At 37.6% G+C, this 26678-nt stretch overlaps 1 protein-coding gene across 4 annotated transcripts in view; it reads left to right on the top strand.

Moving 5' to 3' along the window:
- The window catches only part of USP48 (ubiquitin specific peptidase 48), a 73616-nt gene that overhangs the window by 7419 nt on the left and 39519 nt on the right, over window positions 1-26678 (top strand). For 3 of the 4 annotated variants that reach the window (XM_081054761.1, XM_081054762.1, XM_081054764.1), the window contains exons 2-9: window positions 12601-12721; window positions 13716-13872; window positions 16606-16733; window positions 17072-17196; window positions 17706-17814; window positions 20055-20188; window positions 20886-20968; window positions 26025-26204. In XM_081054761.1, coding sequence (XP_080910887.1) covers window positions 12601-12721; window positions 13716-13872; window positions 16606-16733; window positions 17072-17196; window positions 17706-17814; window positions 20055-20188; window positions 20886-20968; window positions 26025-26204 — 1037 coding nt within the window. Of the gene's footprint in view, window positions 1-9133; window positions 9312-12600; window positions 12722-13715; window positions 13873-16605; window positions 16734-17071; window positions 17197-17705; window positions 17815-20054; window positions 20189-20885; window positions 20969-26024; window positions 26205-26678 lie in introns of all 4 variants that reach the window. The other variant, XM_081054763.1, reaches the window with a different exon arrangement.

Below are 26678 nucleotides of genomic sequence, written 5' to 3' on the forward strand. Positions count from 1 at the left end.
ACTCTATGTCTGGTAGTATTCTAGGGTGGCCCTGGGATAAAACCCCAGAAGTTAAAGTTACTTTCTTCATGTGCCACATATTTTAGAGGTAAGACAGATATAAGCAAACAATATAATTGTTATTTTACCAAGAAAGGGAGGGGTGTCACAAAACATACTTTTTGCAACTTGTTTTTATTTGATAATACACCCTTTTCTCATATTAGTGGCATGTAGATCTTTTTTTTATTTTTGATAGCTAGGTGATATTTCATTGTGTAGAAGTCGATGTGTAGAAGTCGATGTGTTATAATTTGTCCAGTTCCCAGTTCCCTGTTGGTAGACCTTTGGATTTCCAAATTTTTTTTTTTTTTCAAGACTTTATTGGGGAAGGGGAACAGTGTGTACTTCCAGGACTTTTTTTCCAAGTCGAGTTGTCCTTTCAGTCTTAGTTGTGGAGGGCACAGCTCAGCTCCAGGTCCAGTTGCCGTTGCTAGTTACAGGGGGCACAGCCCACCATCCCTTGCGGGAGTCGAACCGGCAACCTTGTGGTTGAGAGCCCAAGGTCCAACCAACTGAGCCATCCGGGAGCTCAGCGGCAGCTCAGCTCAAGGTGCCGTGTTCAATCTTAGTTGCAGGGGGCGCTGCCCACCGTCCCTTGCGGTACTCAAGGAATCGAACTGGCCTTGTGGTTGAGAGCCCACTGGCCCATGTGGGAATGGAAACGGCAGCCCTCGGATTTAGGAGCACGGAGCTCTAACTGCCTGAGCCACCGGGCCAACCCTGGATTTCCAGTTTTAGATGCCACAGCCAGTGCTGCTATGAACATCCCTATACGTGTACAGTGAGTGGTACCTCGGTTTTCGAACGTTTCAGAACTTGAACGGTTGTCCGGAACAGATTCTGTTTGAAAACTGAGGTATCACTCTATCTTGGTTGAGTCAGTGTTTTCAGGTTGCAAGATGAGGGTTCCCTGAGGTACAGAGCATGATGGCCATTTTACATTTTGATGGATGGTAAAAGTTCATATCATTTAACACTGCCACCTGTATTCACCTGATTTCCCCCCTCAGGCATTCCTATTTCAAACACCAATTTGATTAGTGGAAAGTAGCATCTTACTTTCATTTGACTTTTTTTGCTTTTGGCATTGAGCATCTTTTTATATTTGCTGGCTATTGTATTTCTCTTGTGAATTGTGTGTTTTGAATTGATGATTATTTTCTTAGATTTTCAAGAGCTTATTGGATATTTCTGTTGAAGATACTTTTCCTCAAAAAAAATTTTTTTTTGACTTTGTGGGTTTTTTTCCTTTTGGTGCAGTAAAACCCATATTTTTGTGTGGTCAAATTTATCAGTGCTTTTCTTTATGGTTTCTGGATTTCCAAATTCCAAGATTATAGAATTCACTCATGTTTTGTTTCAGTATGGATGGTTTCATTTTTTGCATTCAGTCTTTGTCTTTTTAGCACTTAATTCGATTTAGGGAGTGAAGTAGGTAGGGATCCATCTTTATTTTACTTTTACAAAATGGCTAATCAATTTTTAAAAACTATTTATGGAATAATCTTGTATTTTCCCCCACTAGTTAAAAAGCCACCTTCATTATATGACAAATTCTTATACGTACTTGGATTTACTTCTCGCTCAGCCCTGTTCTCTGCTATTGATCGCTCTCAATATCCCCGTACTAGAATCACAGTTCTAATTACTTGATAATTTTTAAAAATATCTGGTAAGGCATGACCCTTCCTAATTCCTTTTAGAATTTTTCTAAAGATTCTTATTTTATTAAAATTTATTTTTTTGGTATATATTAAAGTACATAGATCATAAGAATTATACTGGATGAATTACCACAAAGGGAACATTTCAATCATGTTTCTACCTCCAAGATTAAATAGTTACCGGCCTTCTAGAACACGCTCGTTTCCCAAATAGTTAGTTACTGGCATTCCACAACACCCTTATCTCCCATTTTCTGCCTCCTGTTGGTCAGTATAGTACCACTTCCTCTTCCTCAAAAGTAACTACTACCCTGATTGTGGATACAAGATTATTTTGCCTATTTTGAACTTTGTATACAATTATACGTTGTAGTTCCTTCTGTGTTTGGCTTGGGCTCAGCATTGTGAGATTCTCATCCACATTGTGTTCATTTTTAGGGCTGTGCTTTAGTCCATTGTGTAACTATATACTTTCTTCTTTCTACTGCTGATGGCAATTAGAATTTTCCCAGTATTTGGCTATTATGAATAAAGCTGCAATGAACATTCCTTTATGTATCTTTTGGTGCAAATGAGGCCCATTATCTTTTGCAAATTCTCTACACCTCGTTTATTTCCCTTGGCTTTTGAGGTTTTGATGTAATTATTAAGAAAAAGTTAGCCTTGTATTTGAAACAGTCCTACAAAGAAATGGAATAGAAGAAATGCCTCGTATGATTTAAAAATTACTGTTTTCTGCATAATGTTTGAAGAAATTCCTATAATCTTTTTTAGTAAAACGAATTGAAATTTAGGTTCCTGGATGGCACAGTATGTTTATCTTGTGACTTTATGTATCTCATATTTTCACCAATGTGCACTGTACTTTGAGAAGCATATATAAGCTAAAATGAAATAAAGTTACACCATGTTTTTAAGGAGTGTGATCTCACTGCTGGCTTAATAAACTCATTCAAATAAAAGTCACCACTGAAGAACAAATTTATAATATTTTAATATAATTCCTTTTGATTTTTTTTCTGTATGTACATAAAAAATGTCATATCTGCATTTTGTATAGATGCTTTTTATTAATATTAAGGATGTTTCCCCAGGATGTTTTATAGTTTACAAAAGTAATTTCTAATCATGGCATAATATTCCATTTTACATATCCCAAAGTATTTAATTATTTTCCTATTGGGCTTTTGTCTACCTGCCTACCTTCCCCTCCCCTCCCCTCCTCTCCCTTCCCTCTTTTATTATTGTCTACTTCTCTGATTATTTTCTTAGAAAAAATTATAAAAGTGTCATGAACATTTTGGATACACATTACTATTGCAAGATTTGCTCCCACCAGTTCTGTGCTATTATATGAGCATTGCTGCCTCTCTGTCCTTGCTATCATGGAGTATTATTATATTAATTTTTTGTCAATTGCATAAGTGAATGATAGTATCTTTTGAATATTAGTGAAGTTGGAAGATATTCTTTTTTCAAGTATTAGATCATTATTTCCCAGATAGTATAAAGCCTGAAACATTTCAAATCATCCTCCTTGGAGATCTAAGACTCCCTGTAAGGGGGGTCGATAAGCTTAAATAGACAGGGAAAGACTCTGACTTGCCAGTTAGCACTTACCCCCAACATTTTTTCTTTAGTAGCAATTTGGGGGGTATTCATAGTATTTCCGAGTAGGGTCACTTTTAAAATCCTTTTTTGCTTGGCTAACCCCCTTTTCCCTAATAGAAGCCTGAATCTCAAGTCAACTGATTTAATATGCTAATTACAAGTTTGAATATACTGCTTATTGTTATAAGCTGCAGTTGTTGAATTCTAATTTAGTGGGCCCTGACTTTTGAGGTTTGGAAAAATGAAGATGCCCCACTTTTGTGAGATGGCAAGAGCTTCAAAGGTTGTTTGTATTCTTAACCTTGAAAAATACATATTTTGGTTTTTTTTTAAATATCCAATACAATATTTAAAGGATTGCCAACACTTTCGGAAGGCTTTCATCCGTGATGTTTAATGTTGAAATTTATTGGCTTTGCTGTCAGTAGCTTCTCAAACCTTTTTTGCTCAAGACTTCTCTCTATATGGCAGAGGAATTCTAGAACGGGGACAGACATAAGTGCTAAGGGGCCTGTTTGTGGTTGTTTTGTTTTTATTTTTGCTTATATCTTGCATTTTTAATATCTGAGACCGTGATACAGTAATGACACAAGGGGAAAAAACTAAATTTCTCAGTGACTAATACCTCAAATTTAGATTATTTTGTTTCACCTTTATTTTCATGGAAATATGTCCTTTCGTAATTTAAGTAAACAAGTTTCCTTTTCAATCAAAATTTAAAGTAAAATAATTTTATTGAATAGCTAATACAGTTCAAATATGAAAATGAAAACTATACATTGAGAGCTCTCATTCCTGCATCTGTCCTCGTGATCTCATTCTTACACATCCTCTGTGAGAATCAACTTTTATCACTTTGTGGTTATTCTTTCAGTGTTTCTTTGCGCAAATACAAGCAAACACAAACATTTTTTTATTCTTCCCCTTTCTTACACACCACATATGTAGCACACCACATGTAGTATATGTAGCACACCACATATACTAGTGTATATTTGTAGACATTTCTATATCAGTACCCAACAGCTTCCTAGTTTTTAATTTTTTCTTCTGTTTTTCTATTACTTCCTAGTCTTTTTGTTTTTTTTAAATCAAAGCTTTAAACAGTTCAGGTAAAATTATATACAGTGAAATGCCCAGTTCAGTCAGTTTTTTAAAAAAGAGACTAGTTTTTAGAGCAGCTTTAGGTTCAAAATTGAGCAGAAGGTCCAGAGATTTCCCATGTTTTCTCTGCCCCCAACACGCATGGTCTCCTCTTCTGTCAACATCCCCTTACCAGAACGGTGCATTTATCAACAATGAGTACAAGGAAGAACCTTCATTCAAACATCATGATCACCTAAAGTCGGTAGTTTCCATTAGGGTTTGCTCTTGGTGTTATACATTCTATAGGTTTGGACAAATGTATGACATGGACCCCCCATTTTAGTGCCACACAGAGTAGTCTCACTGGGTAAATATTCTCTGTGCCCTGCCGATTCATCCCTCCCTCACCCCAAGTCCCTGGCAACCACTGATCTTTTTGTTATCTCCATAGTTTTGCTTTTTCCAGAATGTAAGATAGTTAGAATCACACAGTGTATACATAGCCTTTTCAGATTGGCTTCTTTCACTTAGTCACATGCATTTAAGCTTCCTTTTTGTCTTTTCATGGCGCGATAGCTCATTTCTTTTTAGCATCAAAGAATAGCCCATTGTCTCCATGTACAACAGTTTATCCATCACCTACTTAAGGACATCTTGGTTGCTTCCAAGTTTGGGCAGTTATGTGTAGAGCTGCTTTATACACTTCTGTGTGCAGGTTTTTTGTGTGGACATGCATTTTCAACGCCTTTGGATAAATACCTAAGAGTGCAGTTGTTGGATTGTATGGTAAGAATATGTTTAGTTTTGTAAAAAGCAAAACAGCCACAGAAAAACACAGCACACCAGACTGTCTTTGAAAATGGCCGCACCATGTTGTGTTTCCACCAGCGATGAACGTGAGTTCCTGTTGCTCCACATCTTGTCAGCACTTGGTGGTGTCAGTTTTCCCAGTTTTGGTCGTGCTGATAGGTATGTAGGAGGTATCTTGCTTCAATTTGCAATTCCCTGATGACATTTGGTGTGAAGCATCTTTTCATGTGCTGATTTGCCATCTGTGTATTTTTGGTGAGGTGTCTGTTAAGGTCTTCGGTCCATTTCTAAATTGGGTTGTTGTTTTTTGAGTTTTAAGAGTTCTTTGTATATTTTGAATAACAGTCCGTTATTAGATACGTCTTTTGCAAATATTTTCTCCCAGTTTGTGGTTTGACTTTTCATTCTCTTGACAGTGTCTTTAGCTTAGCAGAAAATTTTAATTTTAATGAGGTCCAGTTTATCAGTTCTTTCATGGATTATGCCTTTGGTGGTGTAGCTAAGGGAGCATTTGAGATCTTGATCGCCAGTGTACACGGTCAGTTTGGCTCAAATTTTATTTATAAAAATTTTATTTATAAAAATTTAAAAAGACGTCATGAAACCCAAGGTCATTGAGATTTTTCTCCTATGATCTCTTTTAAGAGTTTTATGTTTTACATTTAGGTCTATGATCCATTTTTAGTTAAATATTGTGAGAAAGTTAATTGAGTTTGATGCATGGAACCACCTCCCCAGTCAAGATAAAGAACATTTCCATCATCCCGAAAGTTCCTCATGCTCCTTTCCACTTAGTTCCCATCTCCCTATGGGCAACTGCTGTTCTCATTTCCTCATAGACTAGCTTTGCCAGTTCTTAAACTTCATAATTAACGGACTCTTACTGCAGTCACTCTTTGGCATCTGGATTCTTTTGCTCAACGTGTTTTTGAGAATCACCATGTAGCCTGTGTTGGGTTTGGAGGGGGTGGGCTGGGTAGTATTCTATGGTATGAATATATCGTTTGTTTAATCTATTGATGGACACTTGGATCATTTACAGTTTTTGACTTGTGAATAAGATCTGATATAAACTTACATGTACAGTTTATGGATATTTGCATCCTTTTCGGTCCTCATTATATACTGTTACATTGTGTACTGTTGTATGGATTTACCATCGTTTATTTAGTCAATTCCCCATAAATGGACTCTGGGTTTCTTTTCAGTCTTTTGCTATTACTGACAATGTTTCAATAAATAACTTTCGTTTGCATGTATACAGATACATATATCTGTAGAATAAATACTTGTGTGGGATTGCAGGTGTCAAGGGTAAAAGCATGAGTAATTTTGATAGATATTGGAAATTGTTCTCCACAGAGATCATTGCATTTTTTAGCCTCGCTAGCAATGTGTGAGATTGCCTGTTTCCACGTGGTTCTGTCAGACTTTTTGCCAATCTAATAGGCGGGATAAGATGTATCAGTCAGGATAGGACTGGGTTATGCTGTGGGAGCAAATGACTCCCAATCTCAGTGGTTTAAAACAACAAAGGTTCACATCTGGCCTGAAGTACATGAAGATTATAATAAACTAGGTGTAGGGGGAGTGGAGATGAAGGAGGCTGGCTCATCCCAGTCACTTGGATACCCAGTGTAGCAGTCACCATTTGAAACATTGTCAGGCCTGGAGGGTTTCAGTGGCAACAGTTAAATGCTTTAGAATTACATGCATCATTTCTGCTCACAGCTCATTGGCCAGAGCTTGTTTCTCGGTCCCAGTGACCCAGAAGGTATTGAGATGGACGAAAGAGGGGTACTCAGTAAATTGCACTATTGATTACAATGCAAGCTGTCTCTGTGAAGTTTCATTTGGCATTCCTCTTAGGACAGATTGAGCACCTTTTCACGCGTAAGGTCCATTCATATTTCTCTTTGAACTGCCTATTGTGTCCTTTGCCCATTTTCACACTGGGTGATTAGTTTTTCTTATCAATTTGTAGTTTTCTGCATATTAAGAGTTTATTTCTGGGACATGAGTTGAAAAAAGTTTTCTTTAGTTATATCATTGTCTTTTGATTTTGCTTATGGATTTTGCCATGCAGGAAGTTTTTATGAGATTGAATTAATGGATCTTTCTTTTTATTGCTTTTGAATTTTGAATCACAGAAAGGCTTTTCTCATACCAGCATTACAAAGAAATTTGCTGGGGTTTTCTTGTGTTTATGTTATGATTTCAATTAATGTTTACATCTTTGATCTATTTAGAATTTACACTGAAGTATACTGTGAAGTGAGTCTAACTTTATCTTTTTTCCAGATAGCTATCTGGTTGTCCCAGAAGTCTTATGTTTACTCCACAGATTTGGATGCCTTTATTGCTTGCAAAATTGCCAGATGTCTTTGGGCCTGTTTCTGAAAGTTTTATTCTATTCTACTCTATTACATTTCTACTTTTGGGGACTTTACCTTGTGATTCAATATCTGGGGTTTAAGCCCTCCTGATTTATTTTTTAGGAGTTTTTATTTTAAAATTTGTTTTCTATTCCATAATATATTTGCTTGATTTAATAAAAAAATTGTTTTCTAATTGTTGTTTAAAACTTACGATCCATGAAGATGAACCATTTTTATCTCATGGTGGAGAAAGCTTTACCGGAGTTTGGCGAGTGTGTCATGAAGTTCTTTGTTTTGACAAGCAGGAGTGAGTAACTTAAGTTTTGTTTGTTTGTGTGTTTTTCTTCTCAATTTGAAATTGTGGTGGAAGGAGGATGGGCCAGGGGCCTTCTTTAGAGGCTTGGTAAGTGCCCTATGGTAATCTTTGAAACTCTGCTTGGGCACTGAGCTGTGTTTTTTACTACAGGACTTACATTGATTTAATAGTTAATTTGCTTTGGGAAGGTTGTTTGTTTGTCTGTTTGTTTTTTAATCTGCTCTGAGAAATTGAAAACTGGATGAAAGGGCCTATTTTAATACTGCCAAATGTTTTATAGCAGCTTGAATCTTCTTAGAAGGATGAAAAGGATAAACCTTTTTGGTGAATGATCTCCCAACCTTGGAAGAAAAGAGCAGCTACAGGGCCAGTACACCGCCTGGGGGTGGTAACTGCACAGTATGAAAGATGCTTAGCCGGGAGCCTGGTTCCGTGTCTGTCTTCTTGGCTGCGTGCTTTTTTTCCTCTCAGATCCTTTTGACGAGAGTTCAAAATTTCAAATGAAATCAAGTTGTTAGGTGAATGAACATTTTATGAATTTCTAGATGTGAATATTTTCAAAGCACGCGTTACAGGTGATTCTTCTCAAAAAAGTTTTAATTGAAACCACATATGTAAAAACCTGATTTATTCTTTTACCCTACGTCCCACAAAAGTGATCACTGTTGATTTGAACTCTGCAGTGTCTCTTACCTCTTGTCATCTTACATTTCAGATCCTCATGTCTCATCTCTTTTATTATAATAGCATCCCTATTAAATTTCTCTATCTCACTGTTCCCACCCCCCCAATGGATAGGTTAGGGGGGCCGACACCCCGCACAGTAAAAAATCTACCGTGTAACTTTTGACTCCACAAAAACTTGACTACTAGTAGCTTCCTGTTGACCAGAAGCCTTACTGGTAACATAAACAGTCGATTAACACATATTTTGTATGTTATGTGAATTATATACAGTATTCTTACAGTAAAATAAGCTAGAGAAGAGAAAATGTTATTAAGAAAATCATATTCTCAGTACTGTACTGTATCGGAAAAAATCCACGTGTAGGTGGACCCTACGTGTAGTTCAAACTCTTGTTCAAGGGTCAACTGTATTTGTATTTACTTTTTGAAGACAGCTTTGGACTAAGGATACAGGATTTGTGTGTGTGTGTGGAAGGAAGAGGAGTGAGGACAAAGAGAGCCTGCTTTTTTGTTTCTTTTTTCTATTATTTTGCTGTCAGGAACAAGAGACAAATCTTAACGGTTCCACTGGAACCCTTTTCTGAGAGAAGGATGTGTGCTTTTGACCTGTCTTCTCAGCCAAGTCATGTGACAAAGTCTTCCACCTTCCTTGTTCAAGAGGAGAAAGCACAAATGAGATTTGCTGTCATACCTTGAGAAGCGACTTTAAAAGGATAGGTATCTATTTATTTTGTTTTAGAGGCATATTTTCAGTCTAGTTATCTTTCCCAATCCTAAAGGCCTTATAGTCCAATGTTGCTAGCTCTTTTTTATTTTTATTTTTTTTTAAAGAATCTTCCTAGTAAATCCTCGTCTCTATTCCAGGGAGTTTTTGGGTTACTTTCCCGAGTCTCTGAATCACATTGTTTTTTTGGGGGGAGGGGGTTGGGTTGGGTTGTTTGTTTGTGTCTTCTATATAGAAGAGAAAAATGACTTTTGTGTAAAAGGAGTGTTTTGTTTTGTTTGTTTGTTTGTTTTAACGGCAGCATTAACTCCCATGTAGTAGTCCTTTCCTATTAGAGATGAGTTACAGGCACAAAAAATAACTCCTTCTAGATCCTTCCCCCCTCAGTGGATCAGTCCTGCTTTTATTTCTTTAGTAAGTTATTCCAACCTGGTTTTGACCTAAACCTGACAAAACTGCTCTTAAATTGGCCAAACTTGTTTTCTTTTTTATTTTTTAAAGCCAGCAAGACAGTGTAAGTGGAACATTAAAAACAGTTATTTACTTATTTTGGGGACATGTAGCACACTCCATAGTTCTGAGTTTGAAAGGTATAAAAGGTGATGGGGAAGCATAGAAAGCCTTTTTACTCTTAATTTGCAGCCAGCAAGTACAGAGGTGAACGTCCTTAGAGATGGTTTACAGTTTATCCTTTTATCTAAACAAACAGGCCTGTCACACTTTTTTTTAAAAATTGGGAAATATTGGGTTACAGTATGTTTTCCCAGGACCCATCAGCTCCATGTCAAGTTGTTTTCAATCTAGTTGTGGGGCGCAGCTCACTGGCCCATGTGGAAATCGACCTGGCGACGCTGGTGTTATGAGCTCTGTGCTCTAAACACTGAGCTACCCGGCCATCCACCAGTGGCTCAGCTCCAAGCTCAAGCCTTTGTTTCTCACTGGTCCTCGTAGGAATCGAACCGGCGACCTTGGTGTCATGAGCATTGTGCTCTAACCACTGAGAAACTGACCGCCTGATCACACCCATTTTTAAACAGTTTTGTTCTTGCTTTTTTCAACTAATAATATTGTGATGTATCTCAATATTAAAAAGTTCCCCCCCCCCCCACAGTAGTTACCATTGTTTGGTTATATTGTTTATTTTTATCAGTTTTCTATTGATGGCCATTTATCATGTTTCCAGTCTTTTAACTGCTATCAGTAATGCTTTAGTGGGTAACCTGAAATGAATAGAATATATTGACCTAAGAACATCTTCTGTAACAAAAGAAAAATCCAGGCTGATATGTTGCAGTCAGTTGTGCCTCTTTGGTCTCCTATTACCTGGAATGATTGCTCAGTCTTGCATCATAGTTTGTGACATTGACGTTTTTGAAAAGCACAGGACACTTATTTTGCAGAAAGTTCCTCGGCTTGGGTTTGGCTGATGTTGCTCTTAAGTGCACCGCACCAGAGGTGCGTGTGGTCAGTTAGACCCTCACTGGCCACCTTCACTTGGATGACTTGGTGAAGGTGATATCTGCCAGGTTTTTCCACTCAAAGTCACTAGTTTCCTCTTGTAGTTCATAAACAAATTGTGCTGAGTGCTTTGAGATTTCATCAGTTTCTGTTATTTCTCCAACTTGCCTGCACTCACATCCATTGGTGCTTCTTGCCTGATTCTTTTATTTTGATGGATGACAAATGGCACATTTCTAACTCTGTCTTCCCTTTTACTTTGATAGTTGTTTTTATTCTCTAAAGAAGAGATTTCCCCATTATCCATCCATCCTGTCGTTATTTATTTTGCTGCTCAAATTGTCCCAGATTTGGCCCCTGGGAACCCCCTTCAAGCTGTCCTTTTAACACGTCCCCATCGTTCTTTGCATACATCCTTACTTTTGGGCACTGTTTATCTGGTACTTTCCCTGCCCCCCATTGGCAACAGCCATTTCTCCAAGGAGCCTTGGGTTCTTTGGGGAATATGTAGAAATCAAAATCTGTTGCTAGGTATGCTCATGTTATTGTTTTTAGGCCCTCAGCTGATAAAAGCTATCCCGCTTTGGCTGCCCCGTTAAATTTAAATTTCAGATAGACAGCAAATACATTTTTAGTATAAATACATCATCCATCTGAAATTCAAATGACTACTGCCCTGCATTTTATATGGCAACTCGAATCTTCCCATCTATGTATGAAGTCCTACGAGTTTAGCCGTAGACCTCTCGTTCCCGACCAGTACTGCGGGGTCCACTTTAACCTTCATCCCTTTCTTATTGGTCATTTTCCTCTCCAAAACTTGATTCCCTTTGTCCCCAATGTATTTACTTGTTTGCGGAGTTGTAGAACTACAGAAAGTTGTGGAAGCTACTATTAGAATTTGGCATTTGTTCTTTTGTCTTGAGCCCAGGGACACACTAACAGAGCTGGCTAATGACTGTGTTCTAGTTGCCTGGGCTCGTTCTCCCCCCCACCCCCTTCTTTCAGTGTGGGTATTACTCAATTAAAATGTTTCTGTTGGTGTTCAATTTAGGGTTCCCATCCTTACTGAGTGTGAGTGTGTGTGTGAGTCACATGGCCTCAGAATTTAATCGTGTATGGAACAGCATATTCAGAAAAGTGTCCCCCCCCCCTTTTTTTTTTAACCTTGATCCCGGTAGGTAACCAATTTCACTAGTTTCTATTTTATCCTTTTTGTGTTTCTGACTGCTCAAATGAGCAGATACTCATACACGAGATACTCATACTCATATATATATTTATTTTCCCAACTTTCTTACACACAAAATAGCATATTGTAGGTACTCTTGCATTTTGTTTTTTTTACGTACTAATGTATCCTGGAAATTAATCCACATTAGTTCGTAGAGAATTGTGTGTATTTTTCATTTTATAGTTGCATAGTACTCCATTTTGTGTGCATGCCACCATATCTCCTATGTTTGGTCATTTGCGTTGTTCCCATTATTTTGCAATTACAAACAATGTTGTAATGAATAAACAGTGTATTTTTGCACTGTTGGAAATGTATCTTCAGGATGAATTCTTAGAAATGAAATGGCTAGCTATATGTGTAGATTTATTAGAGATTGCAAAATTCGTCTCTGTAGGAGTCTTACCAGTTTGCATTCTCATTAGCAATAAACGAGTTCTGTTTTTCCGCAGCCTCACAGACTGAGTGTGGTGGTATACTTTCAAAGTTTTGCTAATCTTATAGATGGGAAATAATATCATTATAGTTTTAATTTGCATGTTTCTTATGGAACTATGGTATTTTTAAAGTAAACTATATTTTTTTCCTAGACGAAACTGCAAAGGAAATCCAAATTGCTTGGTGGGGATTGGTGAGCATATTTGGTTAGGAGAAATAGATGAAAATAGTTTTCATAACATTGATGATCCCAATTGTGAGAGGAGAAAAAAGGTAAGCCATTATTTTTAAGTTTTATATTCCTATGTTTGCTTATTTATTTTGTTTTGTGCTTATGATCAGAAACCATTACTGATTTCAGGTAACCTAACCTATGTAGCTTAAGATAAGTAGTGGAACTTGAGACTCCAAACTGCTTGAATTGGAACAGTTCTTAATGGTCTGTTTTAAAACAGGTAGCTATGAAATCCAGTAAGCTTTGAAATACTAGTTTAGTTTAAATGCTGATTCTATGTTTGCTTTAACGTTGCATGTTTTATTTTGAACTTTTTTTTTAAGTCTCTTTAAAGGAGATAATAAACCAAGGGAACAAGCTCCCATAATGATATTGCTTTGCTTTCTTGAGCTTTTGTTTTTATATATTATACATACAACACTTTTGCTTTTACTTTTTTTTTTTAGTATGTATTAGTATTTCCTAATTATAAAGCCTGGCATTCACAAAATCGTCAGCTGTATAGGTATTTTCTCTATTAAAAAGAATGATTCTTTGTAAGTTCAGGAATTCTCAATGTTACCTTTGGAAAAAGTTGCAACCAACTCCCCTTGTCCCCCATCTCCCAGACCTATAGGATAGAAAGGGACTTTTCTGGAAGTTTTACTTTGTCATTTCTCTGAATGTTGGTAGTGTAGGGATACAGCAAATGAAAAACCTAGGTACGCATGTTCAAAACTGATCTTTCCTGGAGCCCCCCGTTCTAATGACAGATGTCAGTGGCTGCAGACTAGAAGGATGACTAAAAGAGTAGAGCTGAGCCATGGTGCTGTCCTCAGCTTTTTAACTCCTGGAGCCAACCCCAGTGGGCTTTCATGAAAGTGATGCCCCACGCCTGGTCTGGAGAGGCTTACGGTGGTTAGACCATGTTGGTTGAGACAATTTTAACATATTTTTAGTCCGAAGTTATTAAAAAGAATAATTCTTACATATTTTTTTGTTTTTCTTTAAAGGGAAGGTGGTTTTATAATTATACATTTTACCTTTTTGTAGAACTCATTTGTGGGCCTCACTAACCTTGGAGCTACTTGTTACGTCAACACATTTCTTCAAGTGTGGTTTCTCAACTTGGAGCTTCGGCAGGCGCTGTACTTATGTCCAAGTACCTGTGGCGACTACGCCGTAGGAGATGGTATCCAAGAGGAGAAAGGTCAGTGGGGACGGTGCGGGAGGGCCCGCTTCCGTGTCCAGTGCCAGCGAGATCACTGCTGAACCAGCCACACACTTTCGAGTGCTCCTATGTGTCAGGCATGCTGCTGGGTCTTTTACAAACATGGTCAGGATTCAAAGTCGTTTTCTTTTTTCTGCTGTATTATTTATGCTCAAAATGGCTAATAGTCACATGAAGGAAATACATTTGATTATTATGTAGTTTACAGCTCCAATTATTCTATGTAATACGCTGTGATTGTAGCCCATTGATTTCTAGTGATTGATGAAAATCAGTCAATAAAGCAGACAAGGTTACTGTCTGAGAGACATAATAAATACTTCAGTCTTACCCGAAACAGCCTTTTGTCTTGATTCCCAAATAAGCTGACTGAGATGATAGCCTTTAAAATTAAGATTAAATTCACTAATCATGTGGCAAAATTTGCCACTAATGCATGACTGTGCCCATTGCACGTTTAGGTAGAATCAGTTTCAAACTGTCCCTACTGGAATTACTTCGTGTTTTTTTTCATACGCAGTATGTAGATTGCTATTCCTAATTGATACTAAGTTGTATTTAGAGATTATTCTCTTTGAGATGGAATTTGCATGGAACGAACCAGATTTTTCTCCTTCTCAAAGTTGGTGGGTGCGTGGAAGGAAGTGAGTGTGTAAGATTACATAGGTTTGGGAGCTTTTGGCTCCTGCTAATCCTGTGCTGTCTTTTATATGGTCTGATTTGGGCATAGTGCTAATGTCTCTGGCTTGGAGAGAGAAAAGATGGGATTTGTACGCTCCACATCTACGCAGCCCTCTAGACAGACGTGGTGATACTTCAGTTTTGGTCCGTGTTAACAGTAATCTTTGCTTCAAAACACAGTGCTTAAAAATTCTTGTTTGTTTCCCCATAACTTTATTTCTATAGTTCTGAATATTTAAATCTAGATTAATAGTGTATTAGGTCTTTAAAGTAATACTGTACGTAAAGGATGAGTCATATAAAATGGATCATTTTTAAATTTTAGCATTGTTTTGCTGAAGTCTAAATTTACCAATGGGAAGACAGTTCAATAACAAGTGAAAATTAAATTTCTATTTCATAAAATGATGTACTGTGACCTTCTTTGGGTATGTCGCTTTAAGAAATGTTTTCAAGAAATGTTCTTCAAGAAATGTTTTCAAAATTCCTAAACACATAAATTTTAATACTTCACCAAAGTTCTCCACCTTGTTCTCTGATAAGAGTATACATTTCTGTTGTTAACAGGCATAGTGCAGTGTAGTGGAAAGGCTTTATGTTGGAAGTGATGGGACTTGAGTTCTCCCAGCTCAACCACTCCCTTATTTTACCGATAGGAAAACCAGCACACTATGAGTTAAGATCTTTATGGAGTATCTAACCTGTAGAATGAGAGAGTTGGAGTAGATACAAAATCACTTGAATGGCTTTTAATAGCCTTCAAAGCCCTTGCATCCCAGGAAATAAGATTTTTATCTTTATTTTACAAATGAAATAGTGATTTCCTGAAAGTCACAATTGATAGTAAAGAGATAAACCGTTATAGTTCAGTCAGGAGACAGAAACTATGCAATAATTTGAACAGAGAAAGCATGGGGAATTATTAACAGGAATTGGTTAGTTAGAATTAAAGAGGACTAGGAAAAATACAGGAGTAGCAGACATGGAGAGCAGCTCTATCCCAGAGGCTGAAAGAGCCCCCACGGAGGAGACCCTCACCTCTACTCCGCAGGCTTGAGATTCCAGACTTCTGGAGAGAGCACTGCCAAGGCTCACGAGATGGCCCCAAAGGTGCCTCAGTGGAGGTCTCTGCTGGACTCTGTCTACAGGCAGGTCCGGGGCCTCAGAACCCCTGTGAAGTCACCTGAGAGGGTGCCCAGGAGGTCACTCACACGGTGGCCCTTCTAGAGGAAGTACCCCATCTTCCACTGTGAAGCCGCCAGAGGAGGTGCTGAGGGAAGCTGCTGGCCCCTTCCTTGTTGGCTGCAGGAACCTGGAGTCCTGAGAAAGCTGCACCCCCCCCCAGGAGCCTGGTGAGAGAGGCACCACTGAACCCTCCAGTGCCCTCTACTGACTACACTTAACCGTGCGCCAGCTGGCAAAGGAGAAATGTTTGCAGAGCACATTTCTGTTATCACAGAGCAGGCAAAGAAGGGTGGATTTGGAGCTGAGAGGCATCTAAATCGATAACTGGCACAGAAAATGAAACTCAAGTCTTTTAGGGCCCTTGAGATTCATGCTTCCTGTTTGCATACTTTCTCCCGAAAAATTTGCAACTCGAAAATTCTAGGATTTTTAGCAGTGAATCTTCATTCAAGTTTGAATCTCTGTGCTTGAGATTCCTGTCACTTGCACTATTTGTGGCAAGTCCACATTAATGAGATTATATTCAAGTATTTGGCCATTTTACGCCAATGGTAAATATGGTTTTTCTTACTGGAATGGATGTTTCAGTGATTTGACACTCTGAAAACTAGCCGTGATTGTCATTGTTGTAATGTTTGTATAGCCTCTTGCCTTTGGTGGATGTATATAGACAGCCATGACTGTCTACTTCCAAAAGATATGATCAGTAATTTGTTTCTTTCAAAGTTTTAAAACTATAATAAAACACTATACAGTTTGGATGTAAGGGTGTTAAATTATGTTCTCACGTGGAGAGGAAATACACTAAAAAAACAGCAGTTTTGAAAAAACGTGTTTTTTTAATAGATTATGAGCCTCAGACAATTTGTGAGCATCTTCAGTACTTGTTTGCCTTGTTGCAAAACAGTAATAGACGATACATTGATCCGTCGGGATTTGTTAAGGCCTTGGGCTTGGACACAGGGCAACAGCAGGTAAGACCCTTTTCTTTTTTTTTTAAATATAAAAAGGAGCCCAAGCATTCCTTAATGTTTATAGAAGGAAACGAAGGGAAATGCTTTTTAAAATTAATTTTCTTTCTATTTTGAATTAGAGCATTTATTTACTGTTCAGTAGATTACGCCTTTTCCCTGATCCCATTTCTGAAAATTCATGTGTGGGCACAAACGGATTCAATGTAGCCCTCTAGTCCTTGTTCGAAAATGCTCAAAGTACAGATAGTTTCTGGAATACCTAATTTATTTCTATTTGTATCAGAAGTTGAAAAGCAAGATATGATTTTTCTTTTTGTAAACCCAAACTTGTATTGTAGGATGCCCAAGAATTTTCAAAGCTCTTTATGTCTCTTTTGGAAGACACTTTGTCTAAACAAAAGAACCCAGATGTGCAGAATATTGTCCAGCAGCAGTTCTGTGGGGAATACGCTTATGTAACTGTGTAAGTGTGTTTCAGTTTTTTCATGATATGTTTTATTCTAAGATGGTTGCTCATATGTTATCTCATTTTCAGTTCAGTTCCAAGTTATAGCTTTAGTGGGGTTATCATGGGACCTGAAATATTTATAGCGATATGTTGCCATGGGAACATGTAAACAACTGACCCGATAATTGCAGTTGAATCCATCCAGGTGTTGGGAACTGTCTGGTTGAGCTCTTGCCATGTATTTTATGGCTTTGGTGTGAGTTGAAGGACTTAAGATGGGAGTCAGCTAGAATACTAAGAGTAAATGTAGAATAACTCTTAATTTTCCTAAGCATAAAATACACGGCCTCCCTAATCACTTTCTGGTTTTATTTCTTTTTTAAATATATGTACATAGTGTAAACAATTTCTGTGAAAGAGAACTAAAGTAGTAAATGCTTCTTTCCATATTTCTAGGGTGTGATAACACTAGAACGTTGTTTTCCCCCCTCTGATCGTAATTTTATCACTCTGTTTTATTATAGTTGCAATCAGTGTGGCAGAGAATCTAAGCTTTTATCAAAGTTTTATGAACTGGAGTTAAATATCCAAGGCCACAAACAGTTAACAGATTGTATCTCGGAATTTTTGAAGGTATTCAAATTTTGGTGTATGTGTTGTTTCTGTTCATTAACAGTTAAATACTATTCTGAATGTGTTTTTGATTTAATGGATAAATTCATTATTTCAACTTTTTCTACATATGAAGTGTCTCTTCATATGTACATTGTTTATGTAACAATCTAGAAGAAACTTTGTAAATTATAAAGTATTGAAGCAGGCTGCACTTTAAAATAATTTTTGCCTATTTCAAGTTATTTTATATGTAAAATTATGTAGGTGTGAAAACTTAACTGTGTGATTGGGGATAGTAGAGTATGTAAGGAAATCTAAGCTCTGTTACCATAAGGTTAATTTACTTTTTCATTTAATGAGAGCTAGAGTGTATTGAATGTAAACATATTTTACATCAAAATGGTTGTTCTTCAACTCTGCCACTCGATAGATATTTCTACTTTCTACATATTTAGATTTATGTAGAGATATGGAAGTGGTTCTCTTGTTCTGAATGGAAAAGCTGCTAAAAGGGAACCTTTGTTATCAAGGAGGAGCAGACACAGCATAATAGATAAGCTTATAAAGGTTTCTTAAAATATTTTTGTACTTGCCCTACTCCCTCAGCACAACCATTGGTATGCCTGAAGTACTCATTTATGGAATTCATTCAGCTAAATATTGATTGAGTGGCTCCTGTGCCGGCACTGTTTCAGCTCTTGGGCACAACCGGAGTGAGCAAAACACACAAAACTTGTTTATCTTTAAGCAGCTTATAGTGTAGTGGTGTTGGGACCAGGGAGGGACAATAAATGAACGTAAAATACACAGTTTGTCAACTGTAGTAAGTGCTGTGGAGAAAAATAAAGCAGGGGAGGAGGATGGAGAATGTGGTAGTGATGGGGGGGGGAGTGGTTGCAATTAGAAATTAAATGGTAGAAGGTGACAAGAGTGCCATGCAAGAATAGGGAGAAGAGTGTTTGGGTAGATGGAGTTCAATGTGGCTGAAGTGAATAAACAAGGGGAGAATGACAGAAGACACAGTTGTAGCGATAACTAAGGACTGTTTCAGGGTTGGCCTGGCAGACCTTGGTCAGAAGGCTTGACTTTTACTGCGAGTGAGATGAGATGCCGTTGGAGGGGCATGAGCACAGGAGTGATGTAACCTGTTTTAACAGGATAACTCTGGGTGTTATCTCGAGAATAGGCTGGTGGGGCCAGGGCAGACAGGAGTTGATGGTGACCTTGGACCAAGGGTTAGCTGAAGAGACGATGATAAGTAGTGTTTGGGTTTTAGATATATTTGCAAAGTAGAGCTGATAAAATTTGCAGATTGGATAAGGAAAGAAAGAAGAGTCAAGGATTACTGAGGTTTTGGCCTGAGCATCTGGAAGAATGGAGTTGCCATTACTGAGATGTGAAGGACTATGGGAGTAGCAGTTTTGGGAGAGGGGTTAGGATTTGCATTGGGGCACATTACATTTGAGAGGTATAGTTTGGGGAGAAGTCAGGGATGGATAAAATCACCAGGGGAGTGAGAGAGACAAGGACCGAGGACTGAGCCCTGGAACATTCAAACATTAAGTGATCCGGGAGATAGCAGCTGGCAAAGGGTGCTGAGGAGGATAGTTGAGAGGAAAGAAAACAGGTGAACGTGGTACCCTGGAGCCAAGTGAATAAAGTGGTGATGCCAGCACTCTTTGTGTGCCAGTAATCTGTATCACAAAGCTCTTATAGAAACAAAAAGGAAAAATTTAAAAAGAAACCACCGTTAGGTACAACACTGAATTTTCCTGCACTCCTCTTGTAGCTTTGTCTCATGAATGTAGTTCAGTAATATTAACCGTGTGTGTATGCAAATTTTGTATATATAATTTTTTATTCTGGTGCCCATGTGTAGTTTGCACCCATTTTCACTGTTTTTAAATTAATTGTTGCATTAAAGTACATATGATACTTCTTTTGAAAACCCACTTCCTTGCAACTCCCAAAAGTGGGATTATCAGGACAAAGGACCTAAAACAAGTATTTTTAAAATCTTACATTTTGGAAAGATGCACATCAATTTTAAATCATTGTATACAAATTAATAATGTCACAGCCATGCAGTGCCTTTTATCTTATGTGTCCATTATTTATAGTAACTTGCTTTTAAACAGCTCGAATGGGAGCTGTTAGTTAATTAAAATGAAATTAAGCCTTACCTCAGAGATTTGATCACTCTTTAGAACTCTTTCTACATTCCAATTTTTTAAAATTAATGTCTTATTCCTTATCAGGAAGAAAGATTAGAAGGAGACAATCGATACTTTTGTGAAAACTGTCAAAGCAAACAAAATGCAACGAGAAAAATCCGACTCCTTAGCCTTCCTTGCACTCTGAACTTACAACTGATGCGCTTTGTCTTTGACAGGTCAGTATGTGCCGGTGGTGTTTGTTGCTCATTGTGGCCTAATATTTACAGATTTCACCATAGATAATAAAATGCTTATAATTTGAAACTTATAGATGGAGCCTGTCATTTAGACATGCCACAGATTAATCATGATTTTATCGCAGAATTCTTAAAGAAGCCAGCCATATAAAACTGAGAACTAGAAAAGTAGAGAATCTTTATTTTTTTAATTAAAAAAAAGTATTTTAAAATGCAAAGGAAATGCAAACATTTGGTTAGGAACTAAATTAACATGACATTCTGTATTGTTGTATAAGAACTAGACTAAATTTTCTGCTTATTACAATACCCCTCAGCTGCATGGGAATATATATATTATTTTATAATTAAAATCAGGCAATGTTTGCATATGTGCATTTCTTCTACAAAATAAAGCAGGAGCATCTGTGATTTTTCTTCTATGATTAAATTAAAATGTCTGGAAATAAGTTTTGTGTTTGGAATTAGCACTTTAATTTCATACCTTTTAACCAATTATTTTGCCCAATTCTAAGACAGTATTATATTTACTTCTAATTGTGTAGAGTTTTGAGCAAGATTGCTAAATGAAATCTACCTAGCTACTATTGAGTTTATTAAAATATAGCTGATAGAGTTTATATATTGTTTTATGATTGTCTTAAATAGAAATATAATTAACTTTCCTTTTGGTTAGGCAAACTGGACATAAGAAAAAGCTGAATACTTATATTGGCTTCTCAGAAATTTTGGACATGGAGCCTTATGTGGAACATAAAGGTAATATTTTTACCGAGCAGAGATAGTTATAACGCTCAGAGACTGTAACTTGTGATCGCTTGTGCTGAATACAGAATAGTACTACTAAATTTTATTGGCTAATCTCTGGGAACAGAGTCTTTTTATTAGGTGAGCCAAGATATTACTTTTCCATTTTCTGAGTAAGTACATAACAAAAAGTAGATGGTTCCTCAGTATCTACATAATTAAGGGTATAAAAGAATAAAAAACAAAAAAGATATTTCACTGTTACTGAATGCACACTTGTTACCTTAGTGTCAACTATATCTGTAATTCCTCATAAAATTAAGTCTCCGAGCTGCCTGCATTCGTGTTTTTTCTTTTAACATTCTATCAAAAATATTAGATGGGGGCCGTCCTGGTGGCTCAGGTGGTTGGAGCTCCGTGCTCCTAACTCCGAAGGCTGCCGGTTCGATTCCCACATGGGCTAGTGGACTCTCAACCACAAGGTTGCTGGTTCAATTCCTCGAGTCCCGTAAGGGATGGTGGGCAGCGCCCCCTGCAACTAAGATTGAACACGGCACCTTGAGCTCAGCTGCCTCCCGGATGGCTCAGTTGGTTGGAGCATGGGCTCTCAACCACAAGGTTGCCAGTTCGATTCCTCAAGTCCCGCAAAGGATGGTGGGCAGTGCCCCCTGCAACTAGCAAGGGCAACTGGACCTGGAGCTCAGCTGCACCCTCCACAACTAAGACTGAAAGGACAACAACTTGACTTGGATAAAAGTCCTGGAAGTACACACTGTTCCCCAATAAAGTCTTGTTCCCCTTCCCCAATAAAATCTTAAAAAAAAAAATTAGATGGCATAATTCCAGTATGTATGTTGTAATTCTTGATATCTATGGCCACTGATTCTTGATATCTATGGCCACTGATAAGTTCTAGGATTCTAAGAGAGAGTTTCAAAAGAAATAATTTACTACTTTTTCTTTTGGTAGTCATTCACCTTCCCAAACAGTGTGCTTCTTGTTAGAGAAAACAAGCATCATATCCTTCCTGGAAGGACTGTTTGACTTCCCTTTTAAGATTGATCTTACTGCTTATGAAAATTTTAATGTAGAAATTATGTATTAAACTCTGTCTCTTTCCATATAAGGGTTCTGGTGGCAGCTTACAATAGAAGCAAAGAACAAATTATTTGAAAGAAATGATTGGGGAGGTTGGGGCATTAAATATTTAAGCTTTAAAAAGTATGATGCTCTGTTAGTGGTTTAAAATTTGTACCTCCCTGGAAGAAGGAAACAGCTAAAGACTTTGGCTGCTGGACTTTGTTACTGTTAAATTTGGCTGAACAAATAAGCTCAGCTGCATTTCATTTTATATGATAGTTTGCTTCCTGCCTCCTTTGTTCAGATAATTGTTTGAAATTAGAGAAGTCTGTTAAATTAGTGGTTTCTCAGGGGCTGGAAGTTGAAGAGATGTAAAATCAGCACTTTCCTTGACTCCACTGTATGGTTTTGAATAGTTGTTTTTATTATTGTTATTAAATTTATTATATATTTTTCCAATTTGTGCTGTAAAGAGAACAAGGGAGATATTTACAAATAGACTTGATAGGTAAAAAGTTTTGTAGAAATATTTAATTTTGGTATTTTGGTTTATTAAATGTAGTAAACTTAATTTTTAAATAGAGAAAGAAAAATTGGCTTATTTTGGAATTGGTAAAATTGGCTTATTTAGAAATGGTAAAATTAAGCCATTAGTTTGTAATTATAGGCTTGTCTTTCATAGGCTGTTGTAATGTTTGCTGTACAAATGTACTATCTCATGGGTAGAATACTGAAAAATTATCTTTTGCTGTAATTACACAGGGTTCATTCTAGATCATTTGGAAATTTCAGAAAGCATAAAGAAGAGAAATAAAAACCTCCTGTAATTCTGTCACCCAGCTAACCAGCATATATGTTTTTTCATATTCTTTATTTTTTTATAATTATTATTATTATTTAACAGGACTTTATTTGGGAACAGTGTGTACTTGCAGGATTTTTTCCAAGTCAGGTTGTTGTCCTTTCAATCATAGTTGTGGAGGGTGCAGCTCAGCTCCAGGTCCAGTTGCTGTTGTTAGTTGCAGGGGGCGCAGCCCACCATCCCTTGTGGTTGAGAGCCTGCGCTCCAACCAACTGAGCCATCCGGGAGCTCAGTGGCAGCTCAGCTCAAGTTGCCATGTTCAATCACAGTTGCAGGGGGCGGAGCCCACTATCCCTTTCGGGAATCAAGGAGTCGAACTGGCAACCTTGTGTTTGAGAGCTCACTGGCTCATATGAGAATCAAACCAGCAGCCTTCGGTATTAGGAGCTTGGAGCTCCAACCGCCTGAGCCACCAGGCTGGCCCTGTTTTTTTATATTCTTATTTGCATGTATTTGCATCCACATACCCACATAAAGTTGGAAAGATGTATCTAAAAGATAATCTGTCTGTAAAAGGAGAATTGGTTAGTTAATCTTTAAGTAGCGAGCCTGTGGATATACCAAGATCTGTACACTGAGGGATCCTCATTCCTGAACCGTTAGCACCTGACTCTAACTCAACTCCTGCCATATTTCTTAGGGATATTAAAATCCCTGTACACCACTTTGAGTGTCTGGTGACTGAATAAAATTCATAGAATTTCAGAAGAAACCAATTATATTTATTTATTTATTTATTTTTTTTTTGTTGAGAGCCCACTGGCCCATGTGGGAATCGAACCGGCAGCCTTCGGAGTTAGGAGCATGGAGCTCTAACCGCCTGCGCCACCGGGCCGGCCCACCAATTATATTTAAATACAAAGAACTGCAGCCTGTTATCAAAATACAAAGACAGATTTTTTTTTTTTTTAATTTTTATTGGGGGATATCGGGAAACAGTGTGTTTTTCCTGGACCCATCAGCTCTAAGTCATTGTTTTTCCAATCTAGTTGGGGAGGGCGCAGCTCACTGGCCCATGTGGGAATCGACCTGGTGACCTTGGTGTTATGAGCTCTGCGCTCTAACCAACTGAGCCAACCAGCCGCCCCTGAAGGCAGTTTTCTGATGTAATAATAGAAGGGTATATTGAAGAACGGGTTCCAGCGGTCAATCAAAACCACCATCATTCTTAAGTTGAAGAGGCTAAAATTTGGTTACCTGCAACAGCGGTCATGTGATAGGAAATTTTTGTGGTGTTGGTTGGTAATAGAGTCAATTACTGCTAATACTTATATGATTTATTGTCATTAGTAATTGAGGAAATACTATTAAGAATTCCTGTTGTAGATGAGTTCATCAGTGCATTTAATAATATTTTAAACTATTTTTCTCTTACCTAATATTTTAAATTATTTTCAGCTGGAGTGGGTCAGGAGGTTTTTGGTCCAGATATAATAGTTGTCCCTCACTGAGCTACAGGAATGCAGGGACTTTGTCCTTTCAGTCAATCCTATATCTTCTGTTCTTAAAACAGTGACCAGCATGTTTATTATTTGTTGAATGAGTGATTGATTGGCTATATCTTGTGACTCACTGCTTGCAGTTCTTAGGAAATTATAGTGATGAAATCATCAAAGATATGTACAAAGATTTTAACTACAAAAATAATAATGATTGTTCATAATGGCCTCCAAATGCTGCCAGTTTAAATGTTCAACAATATAGGAGTGGTGCAACATATTGTGATACTTGTGCATAGTCATCATAAATAATTTTTAGAAGAATATTTAATGATGGGGAAAGATGTTGATATATTTATTAGAAAAAACTGCATGTTTCAGTATTAATAGTAATGTCTGTTGTGGGATTGCTAATGAATTTTTTAATTTCTTTTCTAATTTTTTAGTAAGATGTGTGGTAGAAGTGATCTTTTCCAACACGTGTATAATTTTCTCCCTATAATTGGTTTAAGTTTAGAATCTTTAAAAGATTTTGTTCAAACGCTAAAATATTTTGTTTTATTTTAAAATGTAAGTGTATGTTCATTTGCAGATATTTTGATGTATGGATAAAACCTTCTCTTGGATAAACCACTTGCATAATATACAGGCTGTGATTTGTAGGGTTTTATTTAAAATGGGATAGGAACTTAAAATACTATGAAAAAATCTGAGTGCAGAATTATTGTAGATTTTTCATATTTTATTTCCTGTCGTTTCTAATTGTCTTGCCTATACCTGTTTTGAAGGCAGTTTTTTCTTAATGACTTACCTCCAATTTTTTCTTTTTCTTTCCCCCCTTCTCCCGCCATCTCCCCCTCCCTCCCGCCACTCCGGTTCAAGGGGTTGTTTCTCAGTCTAGTTGTGTAGGACACAGCTCCTTGGCCCATGCTGGTATTATGAGACTTGCACTCCCCCCGGCTGAGGCAGTTGATTGCCAGTTGTCGGTAGGCACCTCATGGCAGCTCTCACCATTCATGGCAGAACACGGTAGCCCACAGCAGCACACAGCCGCCCTCACTGCCTGCCGGCCACTCAACGCTGGCACACAATAGCCCACAGCAGCCCAGCTCCAGGGAGAGCTGTTATTCACAATCTTAGCTGTAGAGGGCGCAGCTCACTGGCCCATGTGGGAATTGAACCGGCTACCTCAGCGATAGGAGCACGGCACTCCAACCACTTGAGCCACCGCGCCGGCCCTCCAATTTTTTTCTAAAACATCTTTCTCCTGTTTTCTAGTTCCTTTATTTTGCACTCAAATCTCATTAGTTTGTGTCATTAATTTTTTGTAAAAAGTTGGAGACTATGAACAGATTTTTGGTAAATACATGGCCCAGCCAGTTTATGCAGAAGGACAAAGAAGAATGGCAGAGTAGCTTTGTAGCCCTGAATGCCCACAATGCCGCAGCTTTCCATCTGTGTACATCGCACAGGGAATGGAGAGTTGATACAGTGAGCTGCCTAAGACAGTGTCCACTACATAATTTTGTAAGACTAGATTTTTTAAAATCTTAGGTGACATGTTTTGAATTCTGTCGGATGCATAAAGATGCATAAAGAACTGTATTCATTACAATTCAGGCTCAGGATACAAGAGGAAATAATTGTTTTCCCAAATGTCTTTCACTTTCTCCCTTTTCTTCTCTAGGTGGGTGCTATGTGTATGAACTCAGTGCGGTCCTCATACACAGAGGAGTGAGTGCTTATTCTGGCCACTACATTGCCCATGTGAAAGACCCACAGTCCGGTGAATGGTACAAGTTCAATGACGAAGACATAGAAAAGATGGAGGGGAAGAAATTACAACTAGGGATTGAGGAAGATCTAGGTAAAACCTTTAAGTTGTGAGTGCCCTTTTAAAATATAAATTTTTTTTTTTACCGGAAATATTGGTGATAAATTATTATGACCCAAGATTGCTATGGACAATCAAGGATATTTGAATTTCTTAGACACATAAACTCTCTGAGCATCTTTTATTAGCAGTGTTTAATTTTTTTTCTTAATGTTTTTGCTCCAGAGATAGTTTCTATAATTCATGTTTTCAGTACCTTTTAAAGGCAAATGTTTAATTTTCAATTACCAAGTTAATTGATTGAGGAGGGGAGAGGATGGTGAGTATTAAGTTACAAATGATCAATAGTAGATTTAATATAGTAGGATTTGTAGTCCTTTCCTCTGGGTCAGGAAATTTATTTTTGTGAAGTAACTATAGCAAAGGAACTTTGCTCCAAGAACAGTGCCTGCTCTTCCCTCTTAACTCTCTTACCCATCCCGGAAGTGTGGAGTGGTGCCGCTGTGG

Source organism: Rhinolophus hipposideros, assembly GCF_964194185.1.
Source record: "Rhinolophus hipposideros genome assembly, chromosome: 8".
NCBI classification, from domain to species: domain Eukaryota; kingdom Metazoa; phylum Chordata; class Mammalia; order Chiroptera; family Rhinolophidae; genus Rhinolophus; species Rhinolophus hipposideros.